General features: G+C 37.6%; 4 protein-coding genes across 4 annotated transcripts; 2 read left to right on the top strand and 2 right to left on the bottom strand.

The window, feature by feature from the left end:
• Positions 1–890: 890 nt before the first annotated feature.
• Positions 891–8,341, bottom strand: LOC120157071. Its single transcript, XM_039168330.1, has 9 exons — positions 5,783–8,341; positions 5,534–5,638; positions 4,511–4,663; positions 3,435–3,598; positions 3,123–3,270; positions 2,703–2,825; positions 2,483–2,570; positions 1,283–1,694; positions 891–1,202 (listed from the first exon to the last, which is right to left on the bottom strand). Exons 1-8 carry the CDS (start codon positions 8,171–8,173, stop codon positions 1,528–1,530), a joined length of 3,339 nt encoding a protein of 1,112 aa, XP_039024261.1. The 5' UTR covers positions 8,174–8,341; the 3' UTR covers positions 891–1,202; positions 1,283–1,527.
• A 5,592-nt stretch (positions 8,342–13,933) lies between these two features.
• LOC120157067 (xyloglucan endotransglucosylase/hydrolase protein 22-like) lies at positions 13,934–15,016 on the bottom strand. Its single transcript, XM_039168325.1, has 2 exons — positions 14,674–15,016; positions 13,934–14,556 (listed from the first exon to the last, which is right to left on the bottom strand). The coding sequence occupies exons 1-2, from the start codon at positions 14,944–14,946 to the stop codon at positions 13,969–13,971; spliced, it is 861 nt and encodes a 286-aa protein (XP_039024256.1). The 5' UTR covers positions 14,947–15,016; the 3' UTR covers positions 13,934–13,968.
• A 1,456-nt stretch (positions 15,017–16,472) lies between these two features.
• On the top strand, positions 16,473–17,640 carry LOC120157068 (xyloglucan endotransglucosylase/hydrolase protein 22-like). Its single transcript, XM_039168327.1, has 2 exons — positions 16,473–16,820; positions 16,938–17,640. Exons 1-2 carry the CDS (start codon positions 16,548–16,550, stop codon positions 17,523–17,525), a joined length of 861 nt encoding a protein of 286 aa, XP_039024258.1. The 5' UTR covers positions 16,473–16,547; the 3' UTR covers positions 17,526–17,640.
• Positions 17,641–19,106: 1,466 nt separating this feature from the next.
• Positions 19,107–20,147, top strand: LOC120157070 (xyloglucan endotransglucosylase/hydrolase protein 22-like). Its single transcript, XM_039168329.1, has 3 exons — positions 19,107–19,416; positions 19,500–19,677; positions 19,757–20,147. Exons 1-3 carry the CDS (start codon positions 19,125–19,127, stop codon positions 20,145–20,147), a joined length of 861 nt encoding a protein of 286 aa, XP_039024260.1. The 5' UTR covers positions 19,107–19,124.
• The last annotated feature ends 81 nt before the right edge of the window (positions 20,148–20,228 follow it).

Here is a 20,228-nt window from a genome sequence, read left to right as displayed (position 1 = left end):
TCGAACCATGACACAATAAGGACACTTTTATCTCATCCCTCTTTCTTTTTCTATCAAAGAAGAATCCATAACTATATCTTCTTCAGTTTGATACGCAAAAAATTTCAATAACTGATCATACAATTACCCTATAAATATATATATTTAAGGTGTAAGGGAAAAGTCAATGACACCTGAAAACTTTGACTCGTAAACAAGAGCGCGTATTAGGTGCATGAGTCGTGAGAATAAAATGTAGCAACGAATACAAGTGTTATATATTAACATGGATTTTTAGTATATTGTATATTTTAATATATTGACATACTCATAAAATGGAAAATTAATATAATAATAGATGATTTGATAAAGTTAAACACCTTTTTGAACAATTCCTACCTAAGAAAGGGGAGGGAAATTTTGATAAAGTTAAACATCTTAATTGAGTCTCTAATGATAATTTATTATTCTGTTTTTGAAAGAAATATTTATGGTATAATTTAGTGACATCCACTTAGACTTACTTTTCATTAAGAAAATAAAATGGTGTCATGGTATTTGATTCCATGGGAGTTTCGAGCCAACAGGGAGTTGGTGAGGCCCATGGCCATGCTAATTCCTACTTAATTCATTCACTTCATTTCTTTAATCACCATAATATATATATACTTCAATGCCACGTTAACTTGATGCATATTATAATAAAGAGAAGAATAAAGTCAACCAGATGTTTGATTAGTGTATCAAAATAATCTTTGTCAGAGAGAGCATAGAGAGAGAAAAACAAACAGGGTTAACTCTGGCGATGGAGCATATATTCCATGGTATTTGTTTTAGTTAATTTTTCATAGTAGAGCAGGTCGACACCTTTCTCCCACAACAAATAGGTCAAAAGCATACATTACCTGGTTTTCCATATCTGAATAAAAAAACACAAAAGTTGAACTGAACAACATTGTCCATTTGGCATCAATCATACAGTGTTTATTCCTCGGCGAAGCATATAGGGCCGCTTCAATTGTTACACAAACTTCACAGTGCAAACATTTTGATATTTCGTATAGCATAGTGTTCAAAGAGACCAGTGGTATGTACACTTATGAACTCTTGGTATTTACTGTGCAGTATTTACCATGCTTTATTAATTACTATAAACTTATATACTTAAGGAACGGGAGTCCCACCTCAAATGACAGATTCATTCACCCCAAATATCAACAATCCTGAGAAGGGGAGAGTCGAAACCTGTTAATGATCAGGAGAAACCATTTATTTCTGAAAAATTGTAGTTAGTAAAACTCACCTCCCCGTTGAATTTCATGGCACTTGTTTGTGTATATTATGCAGTCTCCTTGAGTATACTAATTCAGCCACAAATGTATATCTTGGTACTCTTGAAATAACTTGTGGCAGTACCATACGAGATCCGTTATATAAGAACCAAGGCAAGGTAGTGTGTATCATTAGCCTAATCGTAGATGACGTTTAATCTCTCTTTCATTTTTCCCAGCATGATAGTGAGAAAGTGAAGTCGCGTCAGAATTGAATTTATTCTATATTCATTGCAGCTGCCATGTTTCTCAGCTTCTGAGATATTTCAGAAAAGGAAGGTCTCTCTGCAGGATCATAGGCCCAACACTTTTCCATCAAAGCCTTCCATTCAGGATCACACCATGATGGTATTTTTGGACGTAATGTGTTGTTTACAATCCCCCCTGCATGTTAAAAGAACAAACTGTTGGTAGAGATGACAGTAAAATATCCATTAACAGGCCAAGCTCACATCTGACCATATAATCAGAATGAATCCAAAAACATGCATACTAGAAGAAGACCAATGCTTAAATCAGAAGAGATTTGAAGATACAAGTCCAGTTACTGGAACCAGTCTTTTAGTATGAGATCGACTTCAAAATGTTAAAGGTTATTTTGAATAAAATCTAAAAAATAAAAATCAGATAATCAGAAAGCACAAAACACAAAACACCCTGAATAAATATAACTCAGGTCATTTCTACTTGATGAGGATCCAGTTAACCCTAAGCATACATGGCGCCATTGGATCACCTTCACCAGAACTGGTGTTTTAATGTGAGATCGTCTCCAAAGTATGTTAAAGAAACTGCACAAATTTGGTTTCCCTTGAAAATAGGGTGACAAATTCCCAAACTTCTTTTTTCTTATTTTTCCTACTTTTTCCAGCTATCAAATGAAGATTGATAAATGAAGTTGAACACTTAATAAAAAGAAAATCCAGAGAACCTTCCTTGACATTTATATAAAAAATAGTCCCTGCTAAAGTGATAGGCCAAAAATCACGAGTATCAGGCATAGATCCAAATCTGATGAAGGGATGTTTGATCTTTGGTAGATCCTTATAGCCAAATGCATATGCTGACGGACATGTCCAAAATTTTGTCAATGTAAAGAGTTGACAGAACAAAGATTTTGAGCAGAATGCATGGAAGACGTGCAGCGAGATACTACACAACATGACACTTACCGATTATAGAAGCACAATGAATATCAGCATAAGGTTCTTCGCCAGTGAGTAACTCCCACATAACGATCCCAAAAGAGTAGATATCAATCTGGAGTGCGGTAATTTATGAAATATGAATAAAATCAGCATCTGGCCAAATAAAAGATATAATGTCCCAAGAAGCAAAGGAAACAAAGAACTCATGTTGCAAACATCTGTATCTGTGCACAGATGCTACTACCTTTTCAGATACCATGTCACTTTTACCACTCAAAAGCTCAGGTGCCATCCACGGTAGAGTTCCACGAACACCTCCTGAAACTAGTGTATGCTGTCTGACCTTTGATAAGCCCAAATCACCAATCTAAAAGGGTCCATGCATTGCATGAGTTCCAATTTCGTCCACCATCAGAAAAAAAAAAATCTAATAGTAACTTAAGACTATGGTAAGAGGGCACATGCTATAGAAACAATCTCAAGCTGAAGCTACTACCAAGCTTCAACCATTAAATAAATCACCACAAGTTGACACTAACATCCAGAATTTTCAATAATTCTGGAAAAACAAGAAAATGATTAACTGAAGAACACCAGCCCCAGTCCCTCCAATACCTAAAACCTTAAAGTTTGAGTTCAGAAAACAATATCCAAAACAGTATACCTTGCACACTGGACGTTGTGGATCTCGCATATTTACCAACAAGTTTTCACATTTCAAATCAAAATGTACAATGTTCTTCGCATGCAAATACTCCATGCCAAATGCAACGTCCATGGCTATGATGAGTCTCTTACGACGATCAATAGTCCTGCTCAATAACATTATTGTATCACAAAGATTACTTAAGAAAATATTACATTCTGGTCTACCACGAAACAGAAAAGGTGCATGAGAAGGCAAACAGCACTCAAAACAAACTACAGTGAGGATGCCCAAAACACAACCTGACCACAGAGCTATTAATATGGTTACCTGTCCTTCTTCTGAAAGAACTGCTTCAAAGATCCATTAACCATGAATTCAGAAACAGTAGCTAAGGATCCATCAGGACTATCACGAACTATACCATAGAAGGAAACAACATTTGGATGATGTAATGAACTCAATATCAAAGCTTCCTTCCAAAAATCTGCAATCTGTGGCAACACAGAAACAAAACTTGCAATCAACAATTTATGAAAACTTTCACGCATAGAAGTATCATATATCATGAGAGCTCTGGGAGAAATGAATCCATGGGAGCGAGTTAACAAAACAAAAAAATTGAACTGTATCCCATAAAATATCCTTTTGCTTAGAGGCCACCATACACAGGCATCAACTAGACGAGGATTAAACAGAAATAATAGGACTGAAGAAACATACAACTATATAAGAAAAGCAAATTGCAAAAAGTTTGTCTTCTAGAAACATATGGTAGGATAATCATAATAAGGGCAACAAGGAAGTTCATTAAATTGATAACAAAACCTTTCCACCAGGATCCTGTCAAAGAGGAAAGAAAGAAGAGTAACCGATAGGCAGGATGCGTTCTAGAGAGTTCATAGCTGCAAGCTATTATTTGGCACTCTTTTATGGTGCCATAAACAGAAATGGAAAATTTCAACATCCAAATCAGAAGTTGAATTGCTTCCATTTAATTGAAAATTTTATGAGAATTTTACATTTCTTTTCCCTTTTGGTAATGATCAAGACTTCCTAAGCGATTACATCCATTGAGTGTAGGTAGAGAAAAGGCAATAATTGGGCTTGACAATTACATTTTGGTAATAAAGTACCAACAGCTTTTGTCCTATATGTGAAACCACATAGTAGTTCATTCTTCAAGTTATATAAGCACTTATTTCTAGTTTTTGTGCAATAATTGGTGGAATTGGAATATCAACTAAAAAACCTTTGCTACACAGCCAAACAAATGTGTCATAGCATCTGTGACGAATGAGACGTATCAGGTTAATCATTTTTTCACCCTTTTAATCATCAAGGAGCCTTGTATAACAAGGATAAACTACCAAAGCTTCACAAAGAGAAGTGCTAATATTTATTACCATTCGTTCTCTTTGGGAAGGCCTCCCTGCAAAGCAGCTAGCTTTAATTCTCTTGATTGCTACAACAGAACCTTTCCATTTACCCTGATAAACTGTCCCATATGTTCCAGAGCCCAATTCTCGGATCTCCTCGAGATCATCGTTTTTAATTGTCTGAAGGTAAAATGCAAATAATATCAAAATAAAATATTATCAGATGGGTAAAATAGTTAAAAGATCGGGTTAATTATTGAGTTCGTCCCTATACTAGTATACAATATCTGTTAGTTTGGTACCTAGAGAATTGGAATTTGCAATTAAGCATCTGAACTTTTCATTTTGTAAAGTTTTTGGACCATTAAGAATAACACCGTTAGTTAATTGGCTGATGTGACTAAAAAGCTAAACAAATCATCGCACAAGACAAAAAATTAGGAAAGGAAGAACTGAGAGAGTAAGATTTAAGAAGGTAGAGAAGGAAGCTGGCTGCTGTGCTGGTTCCACTTCCACCCTTCATCCTCTTTCTCCTGATTCTTCCCCTTTCTTAGTTTTGAACCTTTTATTTTTTATTGTGATCTAAAAAGAAAAAAAACAGATTTAACTTTTTTTTAAAAAAAAATTTGAATTCTTTTTAAGAAAAAAACATATTTTTTGAATTATCACTTTTTTATGCTTATAACATTTTTTAATAAAATGGAATTATTTATAATTTTTTTCCTTTTGTTGAACAATTTTCAAGGAACTCTCCTTTTTCTTTGATTTATGTTTTTTCCTGTTTTCATGCAAATAAAGCAATGGACCCATAAGCTAAATAGGATTTTTTTTACCCCACACCATTGTTTGATTGGGCTTTCTGACCATGAAAACTACTTAAACAATGATGTTGATCCTAAGAGCCAAAGTACTTAAAAAATGAAAGTTAAAAGTAACGAACTTTTTAGGTCAATATTAATCCTAAAAAGATTGATGATCTCAAGAAACAATGGTAAGAATAAGAGATAGAAATTAAAGTTAAATGAGGAAAAGGGAGAACAAAACAATGACCTGTAACCCTCTTGCAAAAGCTTCTTCCTCGGCCTTTGTTGGCTCAATTTTGGCCAGGGTTTCGTTTCCATTATCAGAATCCAATTCAAACTCTCCATGGGCATTCTAGAGAGAAAATGTATATTAGAAAGAGAAAAACATGACATTGCATGATGTTCTCCAATATAAAAAAAATATTGCATGTTGTTCTTCAATATAGAAAAAATATTGCATGCTGTTCTCTAATACAGAAAATTTTCTTAATCTCACCACTGATTCTGATTCTTCCACAGCTGCTTCTTTTTCAATTGCATCACGCTTAATGGGAGTAAAATCTTCACATTTGGCTTTCACTTCTTCAACCTCTTCCAAAGCTACTTTTGTAACTGAAGCTACAAAGTCCGGTATGAAACTCAAACAGCTTACAGACAGCTCTGAGTTTTCAGCAGCTGTAGTATCTTTTTCACCAGGTTTTGCCTGGCTGCCACCCTTTTCAGCCAGCTTTAAACAATTTGAAACGTTAGCCTCATTAGATGCTACTTTAGATTCATATTCAGGAATTTTGTTTTGCTCAGGACAGCACACACTTGGAACATCAGAATTTTCCGTCTTCATCACATGGTTTGCTTCATCTTCCATGGGAACAATGTTGTCCTCAATCCCCGACGCTCCAATGACACTAGAATCAACTTGTGATTCCTGATTGTTGCTTGAATCAGATGTATCATGGATTAAAATTGAAGGTTGACCGGGCAACTGAACAGGTTCTGTGGAAGTGGCAAATTTTAGCATGTCTTGACGAGCTTGAACTGGTTCCGTAGTGACAGCATCTTGAGTTTCCTGACAATGAGGACCAACGTCCACCTTGAGAGGATGGACATAAGCAATGTCTCGAACAGCGTTCCCATCAGAACTTAGCACCTTTTGTGGAGACTCAACCCAAGTATTTTGACTATCTGTTGCAACACGATGCTTTGCAATAGCTTCTGCTGGATCCTTAAAAAATGCGGCGTTAACTGCATAATTTACTTGCTGAGGTAAGCTACATGCTTCATAAGCTGGAGCACCATGAGTTTGATTCTGAACATTTCTCCACAAAGAATGCATATGTACATGTAATGCTTGGTAAACATTGTCTCCTCCATATGGGTAAGGATAATTCCCATAACGGGCCGCTCCATGTTCTTCAGGAGGAATGTTCATGTGGGGCGAAGCAACCACGGCTTGATCATTAAATACTTCATTCCCCAACTCAGATCTAGCTCGCTGATTAACATAATTTGAGAGCATATAATGGCCATCAGATAAATTGGCATGCTCAAGAGGTAAATTCATGCCAGTACCATCTACAACATTGTGGTCATTCAATCTTCCAGCTCCATGAGCATGATTTCTTACTTCCTCAACACATGGGTTCAATTGATGTTGCAAATCCCATCCTCTTTCATGACCATGTGTTTCACCATGAGCAGAAGAGGGATCAACTTGGTCTTTGGAATAAAATCCAAGAGGCAATTTTCCATCTGCATTCACCATGAATGCTTCTCGATTCGAGGGGCATTCAGCACCTGGACTATTAACCTGAGGAACAGTATTTCCAATGTTGGAATGCTCCAAATGTGGTGACTGGTTTCGACAAAATGTGACCCTGCCGTTCTCCCAGAGGTGGTTCCCCTCATACACACCATGACTATGAAGGATGTTACCAGGAAAACCACAAGCCTTATCACCAGACATAGCTCCTGTAGGCATACATACTACACTATCGGAAAAATGTGGCTGGTGCTCATACTGGGGATGCCGATTTAATCGCTGCCTTACATATTCTTCTTGCATTCTATCCATGCATTTGTCTTGAAATTCGGGAAAAAGTACCCTGTAGCGAGAAGATGGTGAAGTTGATAGTGTTCTGGGAGTATGGTGTCCATGCTGACTAGGAGAATAGCACACAGGACTCCATGGACCTTCCATTTCATTGTATCTCTGCGGAACATGTTGCTGGAACTGCACAGAACCCAATTGAGGAATAGTAGGACTATGCATGTTATATACTGGTATGGGTATCTCACCACTCCTCTGGATATGAAGCCCACCATCAATACTCATACTGTTAAGGTATTGTTCTGCTAAATGAAAATCCTCAGAAACTGGAGTCATCACAGGTGAGTCACATTTCCTAAAATCAGAACACTCATTTAAACTTTTCAAAGCATCCACAAATCTCCTCTCATTCTCCCTCTCATTCCCATCAATGAATTGTGATAAGCCATCTTGGTCAGGATGTGAAAACAAAAAAATCCTAAGCCTCGTGAACCCATCACTTGAACCCAACTTCTCATACTCTTCCATCATGTTCGTCACATCATCATCATTCACAACTGACACTAAAGCATCAAGATCCTCATCTGGCTGCTGATATTTCAACACTGTCGCTCCATCATAAAGCTCCCTCATCTTAGTCATCAGCTCCTCATAACTAATATTTCTAGGTACACTCACAATTCGAGTTTCTCCACCAACATACCTCAATTTCCCATCATGGGGACGAGGCAAAATGCTACCTAAGAAGCTGCACAATAATTTTACACGAGGGGTTGCATCATTGGAACCAGGGGTGGAGGAAGCCAAGGCAGATTCCGGGGATAATGAAGGTGAATCCATCAAATACACAGCTTGACGATTATGCTGCTGTAGATGATCACTTATTCTTTTACTACAGAAAGAAGGTTTTCGTCACGTCATGTATTTCAATAATACCGAAAACTCTACCCAATACGGAAACCGTTATACAAGTTTCATACTTTTAACACCATGAACAGATTGATTCTCCATCTGGTAACTCAAAAAGAGCACCAGAAATCATCAAAACTCTTAAATTCTCAAATACCACGAAAGAAACAAGAGAGAGAGAGAGAGAGAGTAGAGAAAAATGGAAACCTAAAATGAATCCAACGAATCAAAACCTACAACTCAACTAAATTCGTCGATAACAGCTGAAATAAAACCCAGAAAAGCTTCCAAATATAATAGTTTCCAGATTCAATAAAAAAGCCCCAAATCAGTCTTGATAATTCAAATTAGTTTTAATCAGAAATAAAATTAATCCTTAAGCATAATAAGGGAAAAAATGTACCTGAGAATGGGGATTATTAAAAGAGCGTTTTCTTTTTCTTTTTTCTCTCTCTCTCTTTCTCTCTCCTTGACTAGGTAAGGGTATATTTTGATGAAATGAAGAATGGGGTAATGTGATTAATATAAAGAAAAAGAGAGAAACAAAAAAGAAAAGAAAAACTAAAAGGTGAAGGCGAAGGAGTACGAGGACGAGGACGAGGACGAGGAAGAAGAAGAGCGCCACAGGCAGTTGGAAAAATAAAAATAATAAAACAGAAAATGGGGACATCTTTGGAACCATGACAAGATAGCGCGTCCCACGTGGCACAATCTATCTCTACTTCCTTTTTCCCTCCTTTCCTTTGTTTTCCCTAAATATTTTCAGGGTAAACTACATATTTAGTATCCAAACTATCACCTTTGTTCCGTTTTGGTCATTTAACTCTTTTTTTCTTTCAAAATCATACATAAAATTTAGTTTTGGTTTCATTTTTCGTACCCGCCATTAAAATTAACGATGATACTAATGTATAACTATAAGGACATCATCACTGAAAAAATAAAAATGACACATCATCAATTCAGTTAATTAACGTTAATTTTTAATGGTGTATGACCAAATTGAAACTAAAACATAATATTATGTGTGATTTTGAAAATAAAAACATTAGGTGACTGAAACTGAACAAAAGTTATAGTTAAAGTACTAAACATGTAGTTTACCCTTATTTTTAGGATAAAATATCATATTGGTCACCAATCTATTTTCATGTCGCTACTTTGATCATAATTTTTTTTTAGCAATAACTGTTTTAAAAAAATGGTTGACGATGAAAACAGAAAAGTAATAATAATTTAATGACTAATGAGATAATTTGTTCTTGTTTCTATTTTCATGTAAACATTTTATAGTTGTTTTTATATGAAAAAATAATGTTTTCTTATCTTATCAAGTTAATCATTTTAAGTAAAAAAAATTTATTATTCCATAGTTCAAACGGTTAATAGACTTGTTCTTGTTCAGATTTCATGCAGTATCATCAGTTAACTTGTTCAGTTTGAACTGCTTTATGAAAGATGTAAACTAAGACAATCTTTTGAATTATGTTTTTATTAATCCAATATCAAAATAATGGCAAAGTGATCTAAAGAAAGATAATAAAAAATCAAAGAATAATGAATATTGAAATATTAATATCTAATCTAATTATCCCCAAGTGGCTGGCTCATAAGTCTTTTAAGACACCTTGCACTCTGGGGGTAGACCTTGAGGAAATGTTGGTTGATGGGGAATTTGATTTGCAGGAAGAAGCTCCATTGGACCACACACAAGCATTGGCATTGAAGTTCCTGTAAGAGGCAGTGAAGGGAGCTTGGGTCCAATCGGTCTTAACCAGACCACCTCTTGTGGCCCAGTCATCAGCATTCCACAGGCTGGAGTAAATTCTCATGGGCTGGTTCCTTGGGAATGGGACACCAAGTGATTCCATGTTTTTGAACTCTCTGATGGGTGTACCATCCACAGAGAAGATGGGACACCGAGTTACACATGCCGTTTTTGGCTCATCCCCTTCGGCCACTCTCACTTGATGGTATCCCGACCTGAGATCCAACTTCGTGAAATACTTAGCATTACTCAGCTAGTCGAACAAATTGGCAATCAACGGAACGGGATACTTATTCCTGACAGTCACTTTGTTTAATGCTCTATAATCAACACATAATCTCAAACTCCCATCATGTTTTCTCTGGAATAACACAGGCGCCCCGAAAGGTGACTTCGATGGTCAAATAAATCCTGCTTGGAGCAACTCATCCAATTGTTTCCTCAACTATGCCAACTCCGGAGGACTCATCCGATATGGGCACTTCGCAGGAGGTTTTACTCCTAGGATTAATTCAATCTCATGGTCCACCAACCGTCTAGGGGGCAACTCTTTCAGCAATTCACCTAGCATTACATCCTCAAAGTCTCTCAGCACTTCTTGAACATTCTTGGGCACCGTGCCAAGATTGTCATCCTCTTTGGAAATTGAAAAGACTAAGAAGGAAGGCTCCCCCTTTTTCACCCTCTCTTAAATTGGATAGCGGACAATATCTTCTTCCCAAGACGAGGGAGAATCGTAGCTGGTACCACACATGGCTGCTCCCCCATGAACATTAAACAGCTTGATGTCGGGACATGAATCACCTGGGCTGCTATCATAAAATCGAGCCCTAATACCACGTCAAAATCATCCATGTGGGAAACAGTGAAATCTACACTTCCTTCCCAAGACCCAAGCTTGATACTGACCCTCTTCACACCTCCACATATCGTTGAAGCGGCAGAGTTAACAGCTTTCATTTGTCCCACCTCCTTGGTGACAATCAACTTACATCTCTCAGCTTCCTCTGGAGAGATAAACGTATCTGTGGCCCCTGTGTCGACTAGAGGTTTAGAGGTTTTCCCATTTATTGAGATGTCCACATACATCAATCCCTCTTTGGCTCTTTCCTTAAGTTATTCAACTGAGACTGTAATGCAGTTATGAATCGGATGGAACCCATTCTAGCCGGCTCAAGCTCGGTATCTCCCATCGGAGCGTTCACTCGTTCTCTGCCTTTTGTTGTTGCGACCATGGCATTAAAAGCACTTCGTTGTGGACACTCTGCAACCCGATAAGGTCCATTGCAAAGAAAACACCTTAACAAGGGTCTATTCCCTCCATTGCTCGAGCCAGGACCAGTAGGGACTTTATTTTGAGCTGGGTCCCTTCTAGGGAATCTTCTATTTGCTCCCCAACTCGATGTCTTCTCCCCTCGAGCCAACTTGTTCCCACTAACCTTTTGGGTGTTAGCTCCACTCCTAGAATGCGTCTTGCGCTTTCCAGGATGATCGTTATAATCATTAAGGCACTCGGCAGCAGCTATCGCTACTGTCAAATCTTGAACCTTCTGTCTTTGCAGCTCGAGTCTAGCCCATGGCTTGAGCCCTTCAAGGAAATGAAACAACTTATCTCTTTCCAACATATCCTTTATATCCAACATCAAGGTTGAGAACTCTCTCACATACTCCCATATAGTCCAGTGTGGGATAATTCCCTTAGCTTCTTACGAGCGTTGTAATCTACATTCTCGGGGAGGAAGGAGGTCTTCAACTCCTTCTTTAACGCATCCCAAGTCGTAATGGAGCACACTCCATCTTTGAACTTGGATCGCCACCATAACTTAGCGTCACCACCTAGATACATCGAAGCCATTGCCACCTTATCTTCCTCAGACTCCGTGCGCATAGCTCGAAAATACTGCTCTATGTCAAATAAGAAATTCTCAAGCTCTTTAGCATCCCTCGCTCCATCAAAGCATTGAGGATCAGGGATCTTGGCTCGTACGCCCACTCTTTCAATAGGGTTTGCGGTCAAACTAGCTATCGTTGCCTGAAGCACACTGACTTGAGCCTTCAGCTCATCATACCCAAGTTGTATGGCGCCTATAACATCTCTTGCCTCATTGCCCAAATCAGTAACTGTCTCGAGCAAATCCTCTTGGGTCTCCTCGACTCTCCTCATACGATCACCAGATATCATATGAGCTCTAAGGGCCGCTAGCGCAGCTTCGATCTCTTCTAGCTTCCGTCGATCAACCGAACCAGTCTCTTGCACAACTGGCTCGGTAGCTTCCTGCTCTACACCTCTGTGAGAGCTTGTCGATCCGCCATTTCGTGTGCGAACCATTCTCGGTACAACCGGCTCAGTAACTTCCTGCTCTACACCTATGTGCGAGCTTGTTGCTCTGCCATTTCGTGTGTGAACCATTCTCTGTAACTCGCTGGCACCTCTATGCCTGCAACACAAATAAGCACAATCGTGCCTAAATTAGGAAGAAAAAGAGCACCGATGTGCTGAATCCATAACACCACTGTGCTAGAATTAACGATTGAGCACCTCTGTGCTTCAATTGAGAGCTGACACCTCTGTGTAGCCAAAAGTGATTGAGCACCTCTTTGCTTCAATCGATAACTGACACCTCTGTGCAGTTAAAAAAAATGACTGAGCACCTCTGTGCTTCAGCCGGGAGCTAACACCTCTGTGTAGCTAAGACGATTGAGCACCTCTATGCTTCAATCGAGGACTGACACCTCTATGCAGCCAAAATGACTGAGCACCTTTGTGTTTCAATCTAAAATCTAGCACCTCTGTGCATTAGAAGGATTGAGCACCTCTGTGCTTTTACAAATGACCGAGCACCTCCGTGCTGCGATCTGCGACCAAGCACCTCTGTGCTAGGTTTAGCACTTGTGCACAGCTGTGCAACAAGTAGGTAACAAGCACTATCATGCTTTACTCAACAAAATGAGCACCTCCGTGCTTTTAGTAAACGAACACGCACCTCTGTGCTCTGATACCAAGTGTCACAGACTTAGCCTAGTTGGTTCGGTTGCTAATCCGTGCGGCACTCGAAAGGGACGCTTCCCAACCAAGTCAGCCTTAATCTCGTAGATCTGATCAAACATAAACAAACATCGCGTTAGATCTTTATAGCCATATGGTCATTCGACCAATAATCCGAGCCCGTGGGGCATAGCGGATGCACACCTCAACCCCCGGACTTCTCCGAGAGAAAAATATTTTATTAATAAAAGAAACATCGGGTTACAGAAGACTCACCCACACCATCGATTAGGCCGTAGGGGTGGCCCTCGATGGTGTTCACAAGACACGTACATTTACCTGTGGATCAGCCCAAACTCTGCCGGTTGTCCACCCCCTACATATATGCGAAAACAAAATAATAGAAATGCTACCTATAAACGTTGAAATGCTCGAACATGGGACAGTAAGTCATACCTCCACTCCCTACTTAAAACATTGAAATACTTGAAAAGAATACAAGTTTATTCTACACTGCCACTAAGCCCTATACATAGTTGGCCTTGACGTACCTACCCAGTTGTAGCCCCATAAAAGAGATGGTCACGACAATAAGCACGCGCTAAGTTTTTATAAAGGGGGCAACAGCCAATAAGAATAGGAATAGTAATAGTCTTTGATGAGCTATTATCCAGATTCATTCGTTTGACACATACAAAAAATTTAAGAATCAGATTAAAATATTAAAATCTTGTATACTAAATTATGTTAGATTCCTAGTTTATATTTCATAACCCATGAACGATACAGATCAATGAAAACTAATTTTGAAGGGAGTATAAGTTTTTGTATTTCATGACATATCTTTTTCATAACAACTTATCATATACAACAAAGAAATGAGAATTCTCGAAAGATCATAATTTGGTATGGAGAAAGAAGTAAAAAATGAAAGAATATTGAATATTGATTTTTAATTGGGTCTTTAAGTCCTTAAGACATCTTGCAATCTGGGGGTAGCCCTTGAGGGAATCTCTTGGCGTCTGTGCAGTAGTTATAGATCATGTAGTTCTTCTGCACCCATTGCAGCCTTTGTTGATTAGTTGAATCCATCTCTTGAGAAAACCACGCATTGTTGGTTGATGGAGAATTTGATTTGCAGGAAGAAGCTCCATTGGACCACACACAAGCGTTGGCGTTGAAGTTCCTGTATGAGGCAGTGAAAGGAGCATGGGTCCAGTCGGTCTTAACCAGACCACCTCTTGTGGCCCAGTCATCAGCATTCCACAAGCTGGAGTAAATTCTCATGGGCTGGTTCTTTGGGAATGGGACACCAAGTGATTCCATGTTTTTGAACTCTCTGATGGGTGTACCATCCACAGAGAAGATGATGCGTTGAGGATTCCAGAGGATGGAATAAGTATGGAAATCCGCAGTTGGATCAAACCAGAGATAGAACTGTTGCTCTCTGTTGCCCTTTCCTTGACTGAACACATTGGTGTGGAGAATGTAAGGGTCGCCGCTTAGGTTTCCAAGGAACTCGAAATCAATTTCATCCCATGTTGATCCTTTCGAAGATAACTGCAGACACAAATTGTGAAATATACGGTAAGTACCATCATATTATAAGCCAACGATATCTATCACGTCTTCATAAAAAGAATGTGAAAAAGAAGAAATAATTGGAGAATAACTTACATAATAGGCAGTGACTGTTCCAGCAGAGTTTCCAGGGACAAGCTTGAGCTGCATATCAATCTTGCCAAAAAGATACTCATTCCTGGACTGGAAACCAGAACCTGAAGCTTTATCAAGTGAGAGAGTGAGGACCTCTCCATTGTTAATAATCTTACCACGGCCATCCCCCCATGTGATGTCGAAATCATTGTGAAAGTTGCTAGCACATGCTGCCATGAGACTCCCGAGAATAAGAGGCATAAGCAAGGTAAACTTGAAACCTGAAGAACTCATTTTGTTTACTGTTTTTTGTACAGGTAGCAGGGGGAAATGAGAGAATATGTTGGAAAATGAGAAGTAGCTTGAAAATGTGGTATGATGTTGAGGAGAATGCTAGAGCTTGGCATTTATATAGTAAAAGAAAAGTGCATAGGAAGAGCAAAGGAAGCTCCCTTGAACTTGGTTGTGGACAGTTGTATGAGTATGGTTTATATATAAAAATAGCTGCAATATCGCGTACTGACAATGACCCCACAGAAACACGGTTCATAATGTCACGCGGCTTTACTGGAAAGTGAAGTTCTTTGGGGTAATTGCAGCTCAGATCCTGTCGTCAGGTTAGCTGGCTATTATCAATAGAACAACACCGCCTTTAAGTAACCAAAAGGTTACTAAAAGAATAATACAAAAAGACCCCTTTCATCGAGGAAAAGGATTATATCAGGCGTGAAATTATTTTTACTTTGGATATTTATAATTACATGGTGAAAATATTATACACCAAATCATAAAACATATAAAATTATCTGACTCAAAAACAGTATAAAGTTGTTCCTTTTCTCAGATATGAATTATACATATTCTTCTAGGCTAAAAGCCTTGGGTATCCAACTGTCAAATATGTTTTCTATCTTAATTTAGTTTTAAAGTATAATTTGATATTTAATCAATTATTTAAATTTGACTTATTTGATATAAATTAGTATTTACTTATACTTTTTGGTCTAATTTTATACTTAAAATAAATTATTTATTTTCAATAATTTGAATCATGAAAAGTCCAAAATTGAATATAAAAATTAAATTTAAGTATTTAGTTGGACTGACAAAAGTTTAAGGTCTAAACTAAATCTTAAAACCAAAGTCAAATATCTAATCTAAAGAAAAATATTAAGTAATAATTTAAATTATTTTATAATATAATTGTTATGTTAATAATTATTTGAATCTTGACGTTTACGAATAGAACAAATTAGGTTGAGGAGATTGTCATCACATCTGCAGTACTCGATCCAAATTAATTGATTAATAAATTTTATATTAGTGGTTATAAAAAATAAACTTTTAAGTATCATCAATAATCTAATGTTTAAATTAAAATATTATCTTAAATATTAAATGATTAAATTTAAAAAATAATTAAAAAAACTAACACCGTAAAATTTGGATGACCATTTAAGTAGTTATCTACATTTAATTACAAATCATTTTCAGTGGCAACAGGCAGCTTTGAGTAGATATATTTGGTTACTTGGAGGCGGTGTTGTCGTATTGGTTAGCTAACCTGGTGACAGGAACCGAGCACCAATTACCCCACCAAACTTTACTTTCTAATAAAGCCGCGTTATATCATGAACCGTGTGTCTGTAGGGTGGTGATGGCTGTTACTTGTTAGTGCGATATTTATTGCTATTTTTATATACAAACCATAGACAACTGTCTACAACCAAGCTCAAGGGAGCTTCCTTGGCTCTTCCTATGCCCTTTTCTTTACTATATAAATGCCAAGCTCTAGCATTCCCCTTACCATCACACCGCATTTTCAAGCTACTTACTCATTTTCCAACATATTCTCTCATTTCCCCCTGCTACCTGTACAAAAACCAGTAAACAAAATGAGTTCTTCAGGTTTCAAGTTTACCTTGCTTATGCCTCTTATTCTCGGGAGTCTCATGGCAGCATGTGCTAGCAACTTTCACAATGATTTCGACATCACATGGGGGGATGGCCGTGGTAAGATTATTAACAATGGAGAGGTTCTCACTCTCTCACTTGATAAAGCTTCAGGTTCTGGTTTCCAGTCCAGGAATGAGTATCTTTTTGGCAAGATTGATATGCAGCTCAAGCTTGTACCTGGAAACTCTGCTGGAACAGTCACTGCCTATTATGTAAGTTATTCTCCAATTATTTCTTCTTTTTCACGCTCTTTTTATGAAGACGTAATAGATATCGTTGGCTTATAATATGATGGTACTTACCGTATATTTCAATATTTGTGTCTGCAGTTATCTTCGAAAGGATCAACATGGGATGAAATTGATTTCGAGTTCCTTGGAAACCTAAGCGGCGACCCTTACATTCTCCACACCAATGTATTCAGTCAAGGAAAGGGCAACAGAGAGCAACAGTTCTATCTCTGGTTTGATCCAACTGCGGATTTCCACACTTATTCCATCCTCTGGAATCCTCAACGCATCATCTTCTCTGTGGATGGTACACCCATCAGAGAGTTCAAAAACATGGAATCACTTGGTGTCCCATTCCCAAAGAACCAGCCCATGAGAATTTACTCAAGCTTGTGGAATGCTGATGACTGGGCCACAAGAGGTGGTCTGGTTAAGACCGACTGGACCCATGCTCCTTTCACTGCCTCATACAGGAACTTCAACGCCAACGCTTGTGTGTGGTCCAATGGAGCTTCTTCCTGCAAATCAAATTCCCCATCAACCAACAATGCGTGGTTTTCTCAAGAGATGGATTTAACTAATCAACAAAGGCTGCAATGGGTGCAGAAGAACTACATGATCTATAACTACTGCACTGACGCCAAGAGATTCCCTCAAGGGCTACCCCCAGATTGCAAGATGTCTTAAAAGACTTGTGAGCCTGTGACTTGGGGATAATTAAATTAGATATTAATATTCATTATTCTTTGATTTGTTATTATCTTTCTGTTTATATTTAGAGAATTTTCATTACATTTGTATGTGATAGATTAATAAAAATATATTTAAAAATTTTACTAGTTTGATTTCTCTCCTCTCTCTCTTTTATTTCTTCATATAATAAAAAGTACGTGATTATTTATGATTTTGATTGAAATGCTATACATGTTGTAGTAATTTGATATAAAATTTGTGTGTCGTTTCATAACAAAAGTAGACACTGTCCATGTGATTGCCGCAACCGAGGTAGGAAGAGGAAGAAAAAGTTGGGCTCACCCTTTTTTTTTATAACCACAAGTTTCCCATTAAGTAATCGATTAACTTGAATCGAGTACTATATAGGAAATAATGACACTTTTATTCTAGTTTATTTTATTAACAAACGCCAAGATTCAAACCTATACATTCGCTCTCAATTTTCCTTTTAATCTCTATATACCTTGAATGCTTAACTTCTCTTACATATCGTCCTTGGTCCCTGTTGGGATATAATGTTGGACCGGTATCTGAATTTTAACTCATTACATATTGGATCATCTTAGGTTTTTCAAAGAAATAAGACTTGCCAGCCCAACACTGGGCCGTGCCATTTAAAAGTAGAATGAAGATTGATTGATTGAAGCTATTTTATTTGGGGATAATATTATATTTGTACATGTATATTGATATAATATTTAGTGTAATATTTGTTTTCTTAAAATATTTAATGTCGTATTTACATTTTAATAAATTATTTAATTTAGTACTTATATTTTTAAAAGATCCAATATAGTACTTTAACAAAATATCTTATTTCATTAATATTTTATATAATATTATAATGTTCACTTGACTTTATCAGAAAAATAAATTTCATAATGTTATTAACCTCAAGTATCTTAATGATTCATAAAATGATAGTTCAAGTATCATATTAGATATTTTGATAAATATAAATACTACATTTGACATTTTAAAAGTATAGGTACCAAATTAGACATTCTTTCAAAATACACGCATTAGACTTTTTTTTTAAAGTATAAATAAAAAATAATTAAATAAATTTTCATTTTTTATTCATTTAAAAAACATTTGAAAAAGAGAGAGAATGAATGTTGAATGTCTATAGATAAATTATTTTCATGAATATAGAAAATGGATCCATCCATCTAAATATAATAAATGTCTCCAATCTCTCCATCAATTAGTCGCGGAGCATTTGGTTGACCTTAAATTGATAAATTAGAACCTAAAGCAGGAGAAAAAAGCAGGATGTATTATATTATTGGAGTTGACCAACACGTCGGAGAGGAGAGATTGGTAAAGGGACGGCAAAACTATGAAGTAAACAGGAGAGTTTATGTTCCTCAGACTCATTCTCTGGAAAAGTCGCGTTTGGTTATTTCATAATATTTGCTGTTGTCAATGCCTTAGTAGTTGCTTCCACATCCATACACGATGTCTTTCATCTCTGTATGCTCTTATCTTTCCTATAAATGCTACAAATATCAAACAACATCAACAACAACCAGAATTTACATCAAGAAAATGGCTGCATTTCATTCTCCTTCCACTGGGATTGTATTGTTTTTGCTCGTCAGTTCATCGGTGGCCACCTTATCCGATGGTAACTTTTACCAAAGTTGCGACGTCGTTTGGGGACATGGCATGATTCAGGAAGGTGGCCAACTGCTTACTTTGTCCCTGGACAAAACCTCGGGTTCTGGATTCCAATCCAAGGATGAGTACCTAGTTGGAAAGATTGAGATGCAGCTCAAGCTTGTCCCTGGCAATTCAGCCGGCACTGTAACTACCTATTATGTAAGTCTTTACCTTATTCGTAATTTGATTTAAACTTCAATTCTCTTACACCATTGTGGAAATAAAATTTGATAAATCTTCTACGATGCATGTGTGCTACAGTATTCCTCGATGAGATAGATTTTGAATTCCTGGGGAACTTGAGTGGACAAGCTTACATTCTCCATACCAATGTATTCAGCCAAGGCAAGGTTAATAGAGAGCAGCAATTCTACCTATGGTTTGACCCCACTGCAGATTTCCATACCTATTCCATCCTTTGGAACCCCCAGCGCATTGTGTAAGCAACCAAAACCAAACTGCATTATTTTTCCTGCTAAATATATTCATTTCTATACCTTGTTTATACTGTATATCAGATTCTATGTGGATGACATCCCCATTAGAGAGTTCAAGAACCTGGAGTTCCTCGGCGTTCCGTTTCCAAAGAATCAGAAAATGAGGTTGTATTCTACGCTATGGAATGCCGATGACTGGGCAACTACAGGCGGGATTGTCAAGACAGATTGGAGTCAAACCCCCTTTAAAGCTTCCTATAGGAAATTCGAGGCTGATGCTTGCGTCTGGTCATCTGGTTCATCCTATTGCAGCCCACACAAAGACGCATGGTTTTGGGAAGAGCTTAACTTTGGAAAGAAAGGGCGGAGGAAATGGGTGCAGGAGAATTACAAGATTTATGATTACTGCAAAGACACAAAGCGATTCCCCCAAGGCCTTCCCACAGAATGCGCCTTTTCCAATTTACTCTAAAACCATTACTGATCATGGTTTAAATTGCCACTGTGCATGCACTTTTCATGCCATCATATTACTGCTGCTATTTTACTTCTA

Source organism: Hibiscus syriacus, unplaced genomic scaffold (assembly GCF_006381635.1).
Source record: "Hibiscus syriacus cultivar Baekdansim isolate YM2019G1 unplaced genomic scaffold, ASM638163v2 tig00111238_pilon, whole genome shotgun sequence".
Classification (NCBI taxonomy): Eukaryota; Viridiplantae; Streptophyta; class Magnoliopsida; order Malvales; family Malvaceae; genus Hibiscus; species Hibiscus syriacus.
The sequence above is the reverse complement of the archived record's forward strand: the minus strand, read 5'-3'. Positions and strand labels throughout refer to the sequence as shown.

Excerpts from the sequence above, each read along its gene's own strand:
- LOC120157071 (XM_039168330.1), bottom strand. The coding sequence starts at position 8,173 with ATGGATTCACCTTCATTATCCCCGGAATCTGCCTTGGCTTCCTCCACC. Across the intron at positions 3,599-4,510 it reads CTTCCCAAAGAGAACGAATG|ATTGCAGATTTTTGGAAGGA; the intron begins GTAATAAATATT and ends GTGTTGCCACAG. Across the intron at positions 2,826-3,122 it reads CACAACGTCCAGTGTGCAAG|ATTGGTGATTTGGGCTTATC; the intron begins GTATACTGTTTT and ends GGACCCTTTTAG.
- LOC120157068 (XM_039168327.1), top strand. The coding sequence starts at position 16,548 with ATGAGTTCTTCAGGTTTCAAGTTTACCTTGCTTATGCCTCTTATTCTC. Across the intron at positions 16,821-16,937 it reads GAACAGTCACTGCCTATTAT|TTATCTTCGAAAGGATCAAC; the intron begins GTAAGTTATTCT and ends TTGTGTCTGCAG.
- LOC120157067 (XM_039168325.1), bottom strand. The coding sequence starts at position 14,946 with ATGAGTTCTTCAGGTTTCAAGTTTACCTTGCTTATGCCTCTTATTCTC. Across the intron at positions 14,557-14,673 it reads GAACAGTCACTGCCTATTAT|TTATCTTCGAAAGGATCAAC; the intron begins GTAAGTTATTCT and ends TTGTGTCTGCAG.
- LOC120157070 (XM_039168329.1), top strand. The coding sequence starts at position 19,125 with ATGGCTGCATTTCATTCTCCTTCCACTGGGATTGTATTGTTTTTGCTC. Across the intron at positions 19,417-19,499 it reads TGTAAGTCTTTACCTTATTC|TATTCCTCGATGAGATAGAT; the intron begins GTAATTTGATTT and ends TGTGTGCTACAG. Across the intron at positions 19,678-19,756 it reads TGGAACCCCCAGCGCATTGT|ATTCTATGTGGATGACATCC; the intron begins GTAAGCAACCAA and ends ACTGTATATCAG.